Source organism: Crocodylus porosus, unplaced genomic scaffold, assembly GCF_001723895.1.
Source record: "Crocodylus porosus isolate Cpor-Errol unplaced genomic scaffold, CroPor_comp1, whole genome shotgun sequence".
NCBI lineage: Eukaryota > Metazoa > Chordata > Crocodylia > Crocodylidae > Crocodylus > Crocodylus porosus.
In genome coordinates, this window is record NW_017728925.1 from 6,970,288 (window position 1) to 6,986,940 (window position 16,653).

Consider the following 16,653-nt stretch of genomic DNA (forward strand, 5'->3'; position numbering starts at 1 on the left):
GGCACTGGTCAGGCCGCAGCTGGAGTACTGCATCCAGTTCTGGGCACCACACTTCAGGAGGGATGTGGACAACATGGAGAGGGTCCAGAGGAGGCCACCCACACAATCCGGGGACACCAGGGGAGATCCTACAATGAGAGACTGCGGGACCTGAACTTGTTAAGCCTTCACAAGAGAAGGCTGAGGGGGGACCTGGTGACTGTCTATAAACTCACTAAGGGGGGACCAAAATGGTTTAGGAGAGACCTTGTTTCCCCTAGTGCCCTCTGGCATAACAAGGAATAATAGCCACAAGTTGTTGGAGAGGAGGTTTAGATTAGACATCCGCAAGAACTACTTCACGGTCGGGGCAGCTAGGATCTGGAACCAACTTCCAAGGGAAGTGGTGCTGGCTCCTACCCTGGGGGTCTTTGATGCCTACCTGGCTGGAGACATCTCAGCCCAGTTTTTCTCCTGCCCAGGCAGGGGGCCGGACTTGAAGATCTACAAGGTCCTGTCCGACCCCACTTCTATGAATCTATGATTCCATGACACCAGCCACTCTTTCAAGCTTAATGACAGAAGCATGAGCACGTATTAAATCGTATCAGTGTGGTTACTGGGTGATCCCCCTGTACCACAGGGGCTGGCACTTATGTCTGCGAGCTGCATTCCCATGGAAGATTTTCCCTTCCGCTTCAGTTGCTGACCAGTGGCTCTTTTTGAGACCATGCCACGATTTTTCTCTCTCTACCGAGAAACTGGAGACCTTGCCCCACCCTGTGGGTTTTTATAGCTATATGCATGCATTCACGATTCATGTGAGCATTATACATATGCTCTGCTTGGGTGTCTCTTCTAGCAGAAGACTATGTGACTGCCTGTGGCGAGCTGCACACCCCGGTTACCACAGCCTGTTCTTGGCTCTCTGGGACAACTCTGGGCTAGGAACGGGAAAGCAGCCAAAGAGACGTGGCTGAAGTATGCACAAGGGGACAAAACGAGAGAAAATGCCTTTCCCACCAGACCATGTTTCTGTGCCAATCAGCCAGCAGGAAAACAGCCCTGGAAATTAAATAGGCCACTTCCCTGTGGCTGTCTATTCATACCCAAATGCAGCTCCAGCTGGGTCTTCCCCTTCTCATGGAGCCAAGAGGAGACAGGGCCCATTCTTGAATGTCATCCTCCAGCCCCTTCGCAGGAACACAGCTGACCCTCTAACACTGCCTCTTGCTTGCCCGCCTCCCCCTTGCCACCGTCTCACCCAAAGAACGAGAGAAGAAAGACGAGGCAGGAGGGAAGAGCTCCTGCTAGAGTGAAAGGCCCAGCTGTAATTCGAGGGCTGAGGTCGAGCATTATTTAGTGAACAGAAGCACCCTTTCAGTGCCCCCATTTCCCAGACGGAGCATGGCTGACTGCCCCCACTGTCTGTGACATCGCTGGCACAAAAGCAAGCACAATGCCCTTCTTTTCTGGGTGAGCTGCCTTTAGTCACAGCGATAGGATCTGGATTGAGAGCGGCAGGCGCTTTTCTGTGCTTGCTCTGAAAGGATGACTGTGGTTACAATCGCTCTCTGATAAGGCTCCTCATTCTGGCTGGCAATAGGGATTCTCAGTCACAGGCGAGGCTGGCACCCCCGCTGGCCCTTTCACTGGCTGCATGTTGCAGTGATACAGAGGGATGGAGCCTGTTCAGCGGCGGGGAGCCTGGGGCTCCAGCTTCTGTACCAAGGAAACGCATCCCTGGATCACTAGTGCTGAAAAGGCCTTCCTCCGAGGTGGGGAACCTGTTGGCACACCCATTCCCTGGGCGAGTCCTGCCTACAGATAGATTGAAAGAGGTCTAGAGCAAGGCAAATACCTTCTTCTTTCAGAGAAGGGGAATGCAAGAGCCCTCTTCTTCATTTAGCGATGCAGCCCACTGAGAAAACAGGCCCTAAGCTTGAGGCTAGTGAAAAGAAAGGTAGATGGAGGGGGTCCCCATTTTACACAAGTTAAAGGCAGTGTTTGGCGTCCTCCCAACTGGCAGCAGGGCAAACTGCATGTCCCTTCCTGACAACAGCAGAAGTCATTGCCAACATGGCCTGGCCTGGCCCAGGGGGCTAATGCCAGAGCAGCACCAGGAGCACCTCTGTCTATTTTCACAACCAGCCCTTACTCCCCAGGCACACAAGACACCCTGTGTCACCACCATATAGGCTTAGATGTGCCATATAGGCTTGGATATCACACCCCATGGCCACTGAAATCTACAGGAACGTAACTAGTCCTGAACGACAGCAGCACAGCGAAAAGCCCAGAGGAGCAGCGGTAAACAGATCAATACAACATACTCTGCCCCTAACAGTTACTAACACTCCTCTCCAATAATGAAGCCTTTGAGACCTCCAAGTTTTATAAGTGTCCAGGGGAAGCTGCAGATTGATTTATTCTCTGTGGACATCTTCTAAGCTTCAGCTGAAATGCTAGAGAAATAATTTCTTAATCCGGTGTCCTGAACAATTTGAAAACGGGTGAGACAAAACCTGCTGGTCCTTCCTTCTTCTAGAAGCACAAGTCTGGCCCCATCAACACTTCATTTATCTGTGCTATTGGTTGTCACCTGCCTTTTTATCAATAAGAAGAGGTGACGATGTGATGGGGGCAGGGGGAGGGGGGGAGGAGAGGGGTGTCAGTTTATATAGCAGTAACTATCAGTGCATCTCCACCATGCTTCCAGTTGCTGGATCAATACTTCAGGTCACTTGTTAATGTCCATTTGTCTTGGCTAATCTCTGGTTTGAGAATTTCCTATTTCAGTCCCACCTCACAGCTTCATCTGGATACGGTATTCTTCACTTGCTCCCTAGTAGCTCTGGTAAAAGGTGCCAGCAGTGCTGTGTCCCACCTGTCCCTACATCTTTGCCACTGAGGTGGCAATGAAGAGCTCCCTCTGGTCACACAGACTGGGTCCTGAGGCCTGTGAAAGGCGCTCTAAGCGGACACTTAGGTAAGGCTCTGTTGTTCCTGTGTCACCGGAGCTGCAATAATGTGGAGCTGCAATAACCTAGTTGAGGACCAGGAGGCACTGGGGACCAACACTGGAATACCTCTCGTAGCTCCCAGGCAAGCAGGAGGAGCCTGCCCTTATTACGCCTTTTTGAAAGATGCAGCATACGTTCCCAGGTGCTTAGCTTGAGTTAAAGTGATGCTTCAAACCTGAGCCAGCCGTCTCTTCCAGGAGTGGGGTAGAAGTCTGAGCACAGCTCATCCATTAGCAAGTAAGGGAGTGGGGATGTCTCAGCTCCAGCTCCAATACCTCATCAGCTGCTAATCCTGTCATGCTACTGATGCACACAGTCTGTAGCTTGAGGGTTGTTTCACAGCATGGGATCTCCAATACAGCTAGGCTAGATGATGTAGAGTAAGGCCAGGATGTGAACTCAAGTTAACCACTGCAGAGAAGACAAGTGTCTGAAGCTTGACAAGATCAGTGTGAAGCGGTCTCACTTCACGCCTTCTCTCTATAGGTGGATCCCAAGCCCAAAAGTCACAATCAAAAGGATCACAATCTGGGACCAGGGAGGTCTCAAGGAACCTGCCCTCCCTGTCCCCCATAACACTGCAAAGACAACACTCCTTAAATAACATGTAACACTACTTAAACAACTTGGCCCTGGCTAATCCCTAGCTAGCTTTTTTTTTTTTCCAGAATATCCCCTACCTGTTGTAGCTCTGTAAGAGCAGGAGCACTCAGACAGATTGCCTCCTGGAATTTAACTTCCCGGTCTCAGTAATCCTCCCTAGAGGTGGGCTGGATGACCAGCTGGTCCTACCACCAGAACCTCACCCCCTGTCTGCACTAACGGCCTCGTTGGAGGAATGACACACATGCTGGGCAATACTGTGAAATGAAAGGAAAAGCCACTTGGCCCAGATACAGACATTACACTTATACTGGTGTAAGCGATCAGAAACTCGTCTATACCTGTAACAGAACAGAAGGTCAGCATACAAAGACTTGTTTAAAAATGCCAGGACCCAGGCTAAGATTGCCCCCCTCCCCTTCCCCATCAAAAGGCAAATATGGGTTCTGTTTGCTACCAGTCTAAACTAACTGCACCATTCACAGCAAACCATGTAACTTAGATCGGTTCCACCTCGGGCTTTTTGAACGTCTCTACCTTACCTTGGAGACAAGGCTGGAATATAAGCCTCCATGAACTTTGATGCTGAGACATCTGATTGTCACAGAGTTTTGTTAGGTTGTGCTGATGAGAGGAAGTAAAAAGAAAGAAAAAGTCTGTCTCCATGGGACAGACCTGGGAGCACTCCCTGCCAGGTGAGAAGTCTCTTGTGAAGATAGTGATTCAAGGGAAATTAAATACAACAAGCAAGGGTGAAAAAGATCCTTACAGTCATTAAATGCCTAACTTCAATGGGAACGTGCATCTGAGTTACAGGCCATGATCTTCAGGGAGTTTGTGCTCAAGAAAGACATAGCCCCAAGCTGAGGTAGCAAACAGTTTAGCAAATGAGTACAGTGGAAGCAGCTGCTTCAATTAAGTTGCTCAACAATTTCCATTCTAGCTCATTGCTATCCACTGTTTCTTACTTTGTGGGATGAGAATTTCCAGGCCTGGTTTCTGCCCTTCAAGGACTGGATACAAGTTTGGGGCAGTGCAGTTTAGTTGTTCAAGGATAAAGAAAATGAAACAACTAGTATTCTTTGCTATGATGTTTTAAACAGGTGGGGATAGAGGGTTAATAAAATTAAGCAGGACAGAAGCCCTCAGGGAGCATTTGACAAACCTGTACTCTGTGGACGTCACCTTCTATGTTCCTGAAAGCACTTATGCACATGTTTGAGTTTCTGGATGTACATCAGTCCCGTTACAGTTTTCATTTGCTTTGCTTAGCTCTTACACAGTATATCTTAGAACGGTTGCCATTGGCATGTGTGTGGAACTAACAACCGAACAGCAGGTTTTGTGAAAGCTCATGCCAAATGAGGGACAGATTCTTTCACCGACTACTTCCTAAAGCCATGACTCTGAACCAGGGTGCAAGGAGATCCTTAAGGGTGCCAAAGTGGTACCACACAACATTAGTACTGTTAGTTGTGCAAACACCCACACGAGTCGCAAGATGATCAGCAACTTCACACAGAAATTCATAGTACCAAAAGCATTCTGACCTGCTACGGTCCGAGTTCTCCGCAACAGAAGAATTGCTCTATTATTTTTCTGTTGCCAGAAAATGAATGAAAGCTAAGAGCATCATTTTCTGAGGGCTGCCTTGAGTCTAACAAGGTTGAGGATGACTACAGTAAAAGATGCCCTGATCTTAAAAGGTTTATAGCTAAGACCTTACACCTCATCACAGTCCCTTATACAAAACTAGTTCCCTTTTAAGGACTCATCAACCTTTTTCCTTTACACAGACCCAGAAACTCGGTGGCGAGGACATTAACAGCTGCAGGCTTCAACATGCGAACTCTAGTTAGTAAGAATGTAAGGGCAGTGCAGGTAAATACCTTAACTCTGTCCTCTTGTGTGCATGCATTTTTATTGTTGCTTACACACACATTCCCCCTGCCCCCACATGTAAGTGTGAAGCTAAGTAGGCTTGGGAGTTAACTGCCTTGTGCCCTGAGCTGCACATAAGGCAAGCTGTACCACTGGATGCAAAGGAATCATATATTATACGGCTATTGACCAAGTTATTAAAATACATGCCTCCGAGAGAAGGAACCTCATCACATAAAAGTCTAAGTCAATAAAGATACTGGACTGTTATGACAATGAAAATAGCAGTGGTATATAAGAATAAACAAACATTGCTCGATACGGCAGGAAAGCTGTATGATATTAAACTGAATTGCTTGAGAAGCAGAGATTGCTTTATTATACAAACACCCAGAGTGGGCCGGTTCCTGATTGACATGTTCCACCGTGCAGGCTCAAATGTCTCTTAAGAAGCAGGCTTGGTTTCATTTTTAATAGGTTATTTTTTAAAATGACTTTTCCGAGCCTCCTGCTGACTTGGAGACGGTAGTCTTCTCTGTGACTCCAATACCAAGGAATGATCGCTGTGACAACATGGCAAAGAGTTGCACCACCAAGTTAAGAGAGAAGCCTCAGCACTACTTGACCTTCCAATTTTGTCCATCAAATGTGCCTCCAGTTTTGTGGGTGTGCGCTGGTGTGGATGCGGATGTCAGAACACGGACAGATAAATTCCTGATTTATGGGGTTAAAAAAAAAAATAAATAAAGCCATTTCCACCTGCTAATCAAGGTAGCTATCCATCTCATTTATGTCATTGTACCAGCAAGTCTGCCAGCACAAAATCAGAGGCTTTCTTTTTCTTTTTTCCTACGGGACCAATTCTCCAGCAGGCCTCTTAAGCTGTGCCCACAAAATGTGTGAGTGAATCATTTTTGTGCATACAAAGCAGGTAATTGTGCTCACAAATCAGAATTTGCATATGCCACAGAAAAGGAACGCTCTCATAAATGTTACCGAGGCTGATAAGGCAAGCTAGTGAAAAAGCAACACTCATTGATTTTATGAGAAGGTATCATAGTGTGTAGTACAAATAGGAGACTTGGCAAATGCAGACCAAATGCTTTGAGAAAGAGACAGAGTCAAGTCCAACTTCACACACACACGCGCGCGCACACACACACACACACACACACACACACAATCCCTCCTTATTCTCAACCTAAACAGTGTGCAGCCATCCAGTCCTGAACGCAGTGAGAATCTGCCAACAAGATGGGGCACCTTGGCACGCAGCCTCTTCAACAGAGCAGCAGCTCTTCCCGGTTTAGGTTTCGCTGCACAACGGGCAGTGTCGTCTTTCGGAAGAGGGTGCAAATTGCCACAATTGATCCTTGTGGGCATCTTACAGGCAGCCTTGGAGCCAGTCTCCATCCCAACTACAGAATATTCAGAGATTGGGGTGGGGGTGGAAGAACTTTGAACTTAAGCTCTCTGAAAGCAATCCAGCTCCCCAAAGCACGTACGCCATGTGGCATCAGCCCAGCAGAACAGAAGAACCTCCCCGCTCCTACCCTCCAACTCCTAACATCAGTTTGGCAGTAGCCAATGAGTCTCCTATAAAATGCGTGACAACCCCAAACTTGGATGCTGGAATATATTTATTGTTATAGGCAGGGCTAGTTTGCCTTCAAAGTGAAAGCTGTCTGACTTTCCTTTACACAATACCGGCTTCAGTTGCTTTGCCAAAATTTAACAAGTCGGAGGTGAATTTCTCCAAGCCAGATGCCTGTCTCAGGCTGGCTTTATTAGTTTATTTTCTCCTTGAAACATTTCAGCCCAACCATTTCCAAGACCAGAAGCTGGGGAGAAACAATATCATTTTCCTCGTGATAAGGACCCTGGTGATTTGTTTTTATAAGCCTTAGCACCTACATGCTTGGCAGCACAGTCTTCAACCGTGGCAGGGGATGGCTTGTGTTTTCTTTTCTGTCCTAGTGAACAGCTGTGTGGAGTTAGCCAAGTTGTAAGCACCTGGAAGATGATGGTGAGGATATGCTCAGAAGAGTTGTCCTCAACCCTAGCACGTATGCGCTCTGAAATTTCTATCCTTATGGAGCATGCTCAGCCCCTTGCAGGTCTCAGCACTGACCATGCTGCATGCACGCCAGCCCTGCATACTGACAGCAGTCTCCCACCAAGGGTTACAGAGGCAAAGCCAGTCTTCTCCCCTTCGCAGCTGCTCCATGCCTGCATGGCACTGGGCATGGACTTGAGGGCACGGAGCTAGTTTCAATACTGCCCTCAGTGAACTCTCCACTCTGTCCCCAGCAGCGTGGGGGAGAAAGCTGCCTGTTTCCCATGCAGAGGTTACTAAAACCAATCCAGGGAGGAGGGAAAGCCATAACCTGAAACAGGGAGACTGGGATTGCAAGGGGGAGGGAAATGGACTGGTTGTTGCTGGAACAGAGACTGGAAGGCTGGAGAACGGGAACAGAAGGCAGGAGAGACAGGGCTGATAAGCTCAAGTGAAGTGACTTGCTGGGCAAAAGTCTGCAAGGAGTTGGGGAGGGAATGGGATTAATGAAAAACCTGCAGACAGACCCAACAATTAGCAGCCAGTGTGGGAAGAGAGAATAAAAACCAGATCTGGTGGATATGATAATGTAATTTAATACTACAGCATAATGCACAGGAGGGCTGAATCAAGGTGGCACAAGCAAACTAATGCTGGCATTTCCTAAAGTTTCAGGGCTTAACTCTGCAACCGGAAGAATACTGGTTGTTCTGTGCACTTCATTATATGTACTGCCGCAGAACTTAACCCAGTCCCAGCCATGGATCCAGACTCTGATCTGCTGTTCCTGGGCCAAAATGCTGGCCCCTAACCCCAAAGGCTACCGGGACTTGAAATGCACCAGCTAGATGCAAGTACACTGCTGTCCTCTGCAAGATGGACTGACAGAGCTGCTCATGTACGTGTGTCCCTTAGTGCTGCCACAGCTACAGGAAAGAGTCGCCCTTCTCTCCTGTAGAAGAAGCCTCTGTCTTCAGGAAAGAAGAACCTGGACTGTGTCTCTGCATATGAGCAGAAACAATGGGATGGGGCAAAAACTATGATCCTGCTCTTCTATTCCAGGTTAGGGCTTCCTTGGACAACAGCGAGGGAAGAGTTCAGTCCCAGTTCTTCTACTGTGTTATTGTGGCTCCTTGGCCCAAACTAACCTATCTTCACTGCCTCAGTTTCCCCATCCATGAAGCGGAGATGACAGCACCCATCTCCCACACAAGAAAGATTCTTAACAGATGCCTGCAAAGCACTTTGTGACCTTCAGAAAAGAGTTGCTGCAGAAAGGCAAAGTGGTATCACTGGACATGAGGCTCCCTCACGCAGTGTGGGACACACTCCCTCCTTCCCTTACATCTAACCCCCATTTGCTAAAATACAGCCCTGTCTCACATCAATTCCCTGTATGGTTTGAAGAGGACAGGATGGAAGAGGCTTCCTGCAAGCCATCATTTAGGATCCAAGCAGTTTATAAAATCCTTGACCCCAAAAGGTTGAAATCCAGGCAAGATATATATTTCACAGTAAAACACCAGGACTGTCTGGCAGTAATAAAATGCCAGCTAAAGGGGGTGGTGGCCGGGAGGGAGAAGAGGACGGAACAGGGCACAACAGCATAAAAACTAGGTCTTCTTCCATATGCTGGTCCTGAAACCCTTCCTCAGGCATGGACCTTTTGGCTGAACAGCCCTGTAACAGCAATATTGTGCAAGACTGATAGAAGAAATAGGGGCTCGAGTTCTGGGTGGGCCAACCTGAGACCTTAAAGGGGAAGGGGATGGAGTGGGGAATATCCTGACTTTCAGAAGAGTGCTAAGCTCAGACATCCTGCTAAGATGCCTCATAGTCACTCTCAAAATCACCAGCCAAGTTTCTCAGCCAGTGTCTTTCTAAAACAGTCCCAACTCAAACCCCGATTCTCTAACTGGCGTGGACAGGAGACAGAATTTGCACTACCACTTCTCATCTCCCCTGGCTGTGAAAAAAAATGGAAGAGAGAAGCCTGATTTAAAAAAAAAAAAAACAACAAAACTTGAGGTTTACAACAGCAGGGCCCAGATCAAGGCAGCTCTACACTTAGCTCACTTCACTCTGCCTGCAGGATGCTGCACTGAAAACCAGCTCATTCCAGGGCCCTGGGGAGACAGCATATGTGCTGCAATATGTAAGCATAGTGGGGCGAGGCAAGAACAGCATGGGAGGTCTAAGAATAGCACTCGTCTCCGTAGCAGGTCCAGGTGCTCAGACACTACACGCCAGGTCTGTTCCCTCACTCTTTCTGGCCGAACCGCTCCCATGTTTTCACAAGCATCCCGCGATTCAGCTTGACAGTATGGGCAAGGGCTGAACTGATCCACTCCTACAGACCATGTCTAGGAAAAGCCTCTTCCAGGGCTCTCCGATGGATTTATTTCTACATTCTTTGCTTCCCAGATCAGTAAACCAGCAAGGTACAGGATAGAAGATCCTTGGATCAATGGGTCCAATTGATGTCCCCCACTCCCCAGCCCCCACCATGGATGTCTACCACCCTGTCCATTTTGGATAGTGTGTGAGTGATGTCCTTAGCAAAGGACTGAGAGGCAGCTGGTAAAGGGGGAATACAGCATGGCAGTGGAGCAAAGCCCCACCCCCCCCCGAGATAGCATGCATCGCATGTACAGAGCAGGCACGGCTCCATTCCTTGTAATTAAGTTTTGTCTCATTCTGTTAAAGCATGGGGCATCCAGCAAGGGGAAGCAGCTGCTCCAACGAGCCAGAGAAAAGTGGGATGCAGCAGCTGGACAGATGCAGCATGTAGCAGTCCCTCGCAGCAAAGACTGCTCAAGGATTAAACTAGCCCTTTCGATGCCAAGGACAGCATGGAGCTTGCAAATGGAGCTTCAGGGCTCCTTCTGACAGGGAAATCGCATTCTGCCTCCGGAGGCTCTTCCTGAAGTCTCAGCAGGATGCCAGGGTCTTTACTTTCTCCTCTGAACAGCCACGGCAGTGTCAGCAGGGTATTCCCAGGGAGCTGCCTTCCCATTGCCTCTCCAAACCTGGCTGTGCTGTGTTGCTCGCTGTACTGATCTCCGTGTACAGTAGTGTATGGAGGGGACTGGGGTATTTGGAGAAAACAATTACGTATCAGTTTGTTACATACCAGTCCTTTTACTATCTCTACATTTTGGTGGTGGGGGGAGTCCCGGGGGGTGGAAGAGGTAGCTGTTCACTCCCTTCTCCCTGGAAATCTGAGTGATACTGAGCACTTGTCTACCCAAAGAAAATGACCAGAATAAATTATTCCAGTTTCTCCATGCAGACACCTTGCTGGGGTTATCTCACCCCAGCCATCTTTCCTGCCCGGAGCAGGGGGGCTGGGCCCGATGATTTCACGAGGTCTCTTCCAGCCCTAAACTTCTATGAAACTGTGAATCCCTGAGAAAGGGTACTTCCAAATGAACACGGTCCCAAAAACAGCAATGTATCTATTCAAACAAGTGTGGCATCAGCATTTCCACTGCCACCACAACCCCAGAACCATGTGGGGCAGCAACTCCTTGAGAAAGGAGGAAAGCAAATGAACATAAAATAGCTCCACTCCAGTTCCCCAATGGATGAGCAGAGCTGCTTCCCTGAATACAGGATGAAGCTGTTCCTGAACCCCAGACACTTCACTTCGGGGGTACCAAAGTAGCAGCAAGAACTCAACGGACACTCTGCAGCAGCAGAGCACTGGGAAGTGCCCTAAATTAAAAGCTATTTGATAGCTAATGCAAATTATGTCTCCAGATACAATACACCCCTAAAACAGCTGCAGCAAAAATCAGTACTAACCACATGCAGCCCCTCTGCCTTACCCTGTGATGAGATTGTCTTTTATCATGGTCAGGCTGGGGTGATGGGAAGATTAGAAATTGCACCAGCCCTGACAGACAGACACAGCCCTGTTCAGAAAGGGAAAACAAACTAACCAACCCTTGCTTTGGGGAATCTCTGATGCTGAGTCACAGGGAAAACCTTTAGAGGCTTAATATAGGTGCTAACAGTTTAAAATGTCTTTCCTCCTTGTGGGTTGCAGTTATAGGACTGGGTGGAGCTTCAGCAAGGCTTTCAAAATCCATCAGGTGTCTCTCCCTTGGTCCTACCAGCAGAAATGAGAAAAGAAATGCCTTTGGAGCAGCTGCAAATTTTCACATGTACCAAATGAGCTCCCTCACTGCAAAGGAGAGCAGGAGCGGGACAGAGATGGTGTGAAGCTTCTTGTCTGGAAAGCCAAGGGTTAACATATGCAAGTTATTTCCCTGCTAGCAGTCAAGGTCATTTGCATGATCTTTAGATGTGGTTCAGGCAGGAAACTACCAGCACCAAGGCTACTTCCTCCCACAGGAGCCAAGAAGGCACCCCAGGGAGAGATAGCAGCTCTCTCTGAACCCTGTGGAGGGCACTGCAGGCCCCCTCATTATGAAAAACAATCACAGCCACAAAGTCATCTTCACATGCAGGGCCCTGCTCCCTCATTACCTCTGCTAGCAAAGGAGGTGTCAAGGAAAAGTGACCTGATAAGGAGTTTTCAGTTGGCCAGGTCTACGGATTTATTGGCTCCAGGGTTTTTTATGACATTTTCCCCCATTCCTCATCTCTTTTCCTTTATCCGCTGGTTGCAGAACTTTCTTTTAAATGTATGGCTAATGCTAGGCTTTGGGACCAATTTTTCACTGTACCTTGGAGCAATTTGAGTGGACAGAGTATGATTCTGAAAGCTTGTCGCTTGCTCAGCACTTCCGATCTGCAACCCACAACCCAACAGCAGGATGCAGCGACAGTCCGATGTAGAAGTCTATTCAGGTGCTGGACAATTCAAGAGCAGCGTGACTCTTTTCTCAGGTGCTAACCAGGACAACAAGTGGAGTTGCCCGCTGCAATAGGGAACTAGCCCTGGACTATGACTCCTAGGCAGCACTGCAATACAAGTGATAAAGTGGACCATTTCTAGCTTAGAAAAGCTACTGCCCCTGTCCCTAGCATGGAAGTAGAGAGATGCAAGAGAGATCCTTGCTAGATTATATCACTCTTTAAGAGTAATGCCAAACCAATGAGCTGGTACATCAATCATTATGGCTTATAAAGGTCAGCATAACCACTGGCACAGAGCCCTTTAACACCAGGCTAAAGTGTAGGTAGCAGAGCATGCTCCACCTTGTGTAGAGAAACCTCCTGCATTTGTCAGATCTCACATGAAGACCACCCTTCCCAAGCATTCACTCACCAGTCTCTTGATCACAAAGCTGCTCACAGGCATCTGTAGTCCTCTGTCCACAGAGATCTCTCACCCAAGGTGACGTGGCATTAATCTGGTAGTAAAGGGACAGCTTGGCTGGATTTAACCAATCGGAGATGTCCAGGTAGCTTCCCTCACTCACAACAAAACTGCTTCCTGGGGTTAAGAAAAAAAAACAAAAATGGAAAAACTTGTTTAGTCAGAGGTTATACGGACTTCATGCATTTCAAGCCAAGGCCTGGGCGGGAGGATCTCCAAATGGAAGAGGATGAGACTCCTGAGAGGAAGTCCTGAAAGATGAGCGTGGACAAAGCATCATCAGACCAGTGTGCAGTTTAAACCAATCACTTAGACAAGGCACTCTTTTGCTAAGGGAAACTCTTGCAAACGCCCTGTATATTATGGCAAATGCAACTGTGTTAGAACAGCTCCTTTTATGTCAACACCAGAAATGACCCATGTTATCCCCCCGGGGTTTTTCAAAAATATTCTGGCCAGGAATACTTTCCAATCCTACTTTATGTTCCCTTCCATGCTACTTGCTGGAGGGAAATACTTGCCCTAGTGAGACTGCATGCAATATGTCAGATGAGCAGAAGACAATTCCCTTTGCAGCAATGTTCATAAGACTGAGGGAAGAGGGTATTCTCACTTTACTGTACCAAATTCATCAATATTAAGACCCACCCAAAGAATCTGAATCAGCTGTGAAGCTCACCTCCATGTGAACACATCCATAAGAGGAAAGGTGACCCAGTATGTAGGATACTACCCTGGAACTCAAATGATCTGAATTAAATTCCTGGCTTGGGTTGAGAACGGACAAACTATCCACCGTGCTTCACCCACTGCATGCCTGTAAAATGAGTGGTATGTGTGAGCACTTCAATTAGGGTGACATGGACCTTGTAGCAGTAGCAGTTGTATGCACCCTTCTCCTTGGTCAAGGTAAATCTACTGGCCCAATAAAACACATCCCCATAGGAGAAATCTAGATTCAAAGAAACTTCACTTTCTCTCTCTTCCTCCTGAGATGTAGAAGTGATTTCCTGCCAAAACCCTTCTCAAGAAATCTGAGATTTCTTTATTTTTTAAATGTCTTTTTCCCCCCACTGCCTGGATGGAATATGCATCATCTAATTAGCCAAATAGATTTTCAGTTCAGCCCAATCATTTCCTTATCTAACATCTGAAGCCCAGCATTGCGTGGGGGATTTGCCGATGCAGAGGTCCTCATTAACTCTGATCTTCAATTACATTGATTATAAGACTGCTGCTGTAATCGTGCTGCACAGATCAGAGGTGAGCTCAAAAACCTCTGCCAGGAAGTGGCATGTTATATGTTTCTGGGTAGAAGCCACTAAAAACAGGTCATGGAGGCCAATGGGAGAAGACACCTTCGAAGAAAAATGGACCCTGAGGACTGTATGACAGACCTCAAGCTAATCTGTTCTTCCAGTGTTACGTTAAAAGATGGAGGACAGGTTATGAACCAAATATTCATAGCATTTGTAGCTAAGTGACTAAGCAGAGATGGAGCGACCGCAGCCCCATGGTTTACTTGCAGCATGGAAGACTCACAAAACGTAGTACCTGACCCATCCTTTGATTTTCTAAAATATTGGGAGGTTTTAATCCTCTCATTTCCCATTAGCCCTGAAGGAAGTCAAGTGATTAAAACAACTACCCCACATGAAACTGCTTGAAAATTAGAAGTTAATTGCCATTTACTAAGGATCATGAAGGATCAGTAAGAAGCAACTGTTCTAAACCTCCTTTCTCTTCATACCACACAGCCAAGGTTAAAAAAAAAAAAAAAAAAGACTAAAAACCTTAAACACCTAAATGAGTGGCTTCAGTTTTCAGCACCTCCAGCTCATCTAAGGGAGATTCTGAAAAGTCAGTTAAAAGATCTGTGCCTATACTTGCACACTGCACATGATTTTATTTATGCATGCACTTGTTTATATATTCATATATGCATTCCTAAATTACTTTATTTTGTTTTCTTTGAATGGTTGAAAGCAAGGTAGCCTGAGAAACGCACGCATGTTTTGCAGGAGAGTTACACATACAATTCTCCCTGCTCCAAATGACTGAGCAGCAAAGTGGTGCACTAGTTCGTGGTGAGTCACCACTTCCACTTAGATCTCCACCTACCTAAATTTAAAATGTAGTCAAACCAATAATGACAGAAATTATATTAGAATACAATAAGCTGAGCAATAAGCAGCCAACTAATCAAGAAGCACATCAGAAATGATGAGGCACAAAAAGCCTCATTTAATAACAATCCTGATGATTTAAAGATTTACAGGTGTGCAATCAAATGCTGGGGAACGGTGGAGAGAAGAAGGATGGTTCAGAGAGCCCGAATGGACTTAGGAGCCCAATGCCAAATTTGAGGCTCCTTACTGGAATTCAGCATAAAATTATAGGCATTGTGTTGCTGTTAGGATTATAAAATGCAGCATAGGGTTGCTGTTCAGAGCAAGCTAAAAATAAATAAATACCAGTTTTGCATTCCCTCTACAAAGCAGTACTCGACTCTGATGTCAAAACGAAAGTCTGCCAGACCTCTGATCCTGCAAGTGATAGCACAGGTTGTTAGGTGCTATTGTGTTCACTAGAGCTGGTAGAAGTTTCCAGTGAAAGTTATTTTTTGTAAATACAAAATAAAATAAATCAGGTTTAGGGACAATAAACTGCAACGTTGCCTTGGCTTTGCTGAACTGTTTGTACCCAACATGATAACTGAAACAGTCTAAATAGTCTAAAAGTCAGTGTTTTCAAAGTGAAATATTTCATTTTTAAAACTCTGAAATAAACCTTTGTTTAGAAACATCTCCTTGATGATGGCTGAATCCATAATTAAACATTTTGTTCTGGGTTGAAGCAAAGCTTTCATTTGACCAGAAATGAGAAGAAATGGAGGAAAAGGTTCTTAAAACCGGTGCAGATCTCTAGCATGCAAGTCCATGCACCTCCCTCGCTTCCCCCTTTTTGACTTTAACTCCTGAAGTCTATAGTTCCCACAAATACCATAACCCAGGTGTGAAACCTTGGATCCAAAAAAGTCAGTGGCAAATCTCCCCTTGATTGCTGTGTGGAAAGGGAATTCATCTTAAACATTTCCCCATTCTGCAGTGGTAAACACCAGCACTCCAACAGACTTAAAATGCTTCCTTATCATGGGGGGAAGGAAGATTTATTCAAGAGTTCAACTGAATTCACCCTGTAGGCAGAATTTTAGGACTCAAGACGAGTCATCCATTAATACCACATTGTCTGATTTCATAACAGGGATGGGGGGGGAATAAAAATATAACAGTTTTGAAGTTGTGTGCACAGAAACTCAATAAATCAAGTCATAACTAATGTGGCTAGACTGCTGGCTGCATGAGATAGAACGAGAGGGAGAGGCAGAGGCAAAGGCAGCAGTGTGGGTGGCGTGGAGCATTTCATCATGAAGCTACATACGTCTCACAGCCCCAGACACAGCTGTTTCTCAGTTCTACAGGGTCCACAAAGACTTCAGGCTATTGTTTTGTTTGGGATTCTTCCCCTTCCTTCTCCTATTCTGATCAAAGCTAAACTGGCTAAGACAGCATCAAAAGTTCACATGTCTCATCCAGAGGTCTCCTTCAAAGTTCAGCAAGACTGTTTAAGCTTTGACAAAAGAGGCTTGAAGTTTTGACATTTCAGAAATTATTTTTCCAGAACAAAACAGGATAAAACAGCTCAGAACAGATAGCTAACAAGGGAAAAGAACAAAGTACCCAAAAGGCAGCCAAAAAAGGGCTGGCTTTTTTTAACTTGCCCTCTTTTTTTTTTTTTTTTTTTGGGTAAGAGAGAGATCA

The 16,653-nt window shown here is 46.5% G+C and overlaps 1 protein-coding gene across 5 annotated transcripts in view; it reads right to left on the reverse strand.

Annotated features, from left to right (window-relative positions):
- ASTN2 (astrotactin 2) overlaps positions 1 to 16,653 on the reverse strand; it is a 585,314-nt gene that overhangs the window by 327,885 nt on the left and 240,776 nt on the right. For all 5 annotated transcript variants that reach the window (XM_019540648.1, XM_019540647.1, XM_019540645.1 and 2 more), the window contains one exon: positions 12,782 to 12,949. In XM_019540648.1, the coding sequence (XP_019396193.1) occupies positions 12,782 to 12,949 (168 nt within the window). The remainder of the gene's footprint in view (positions 1 to 12,781; positions 12,950 to 16,653) is intronic.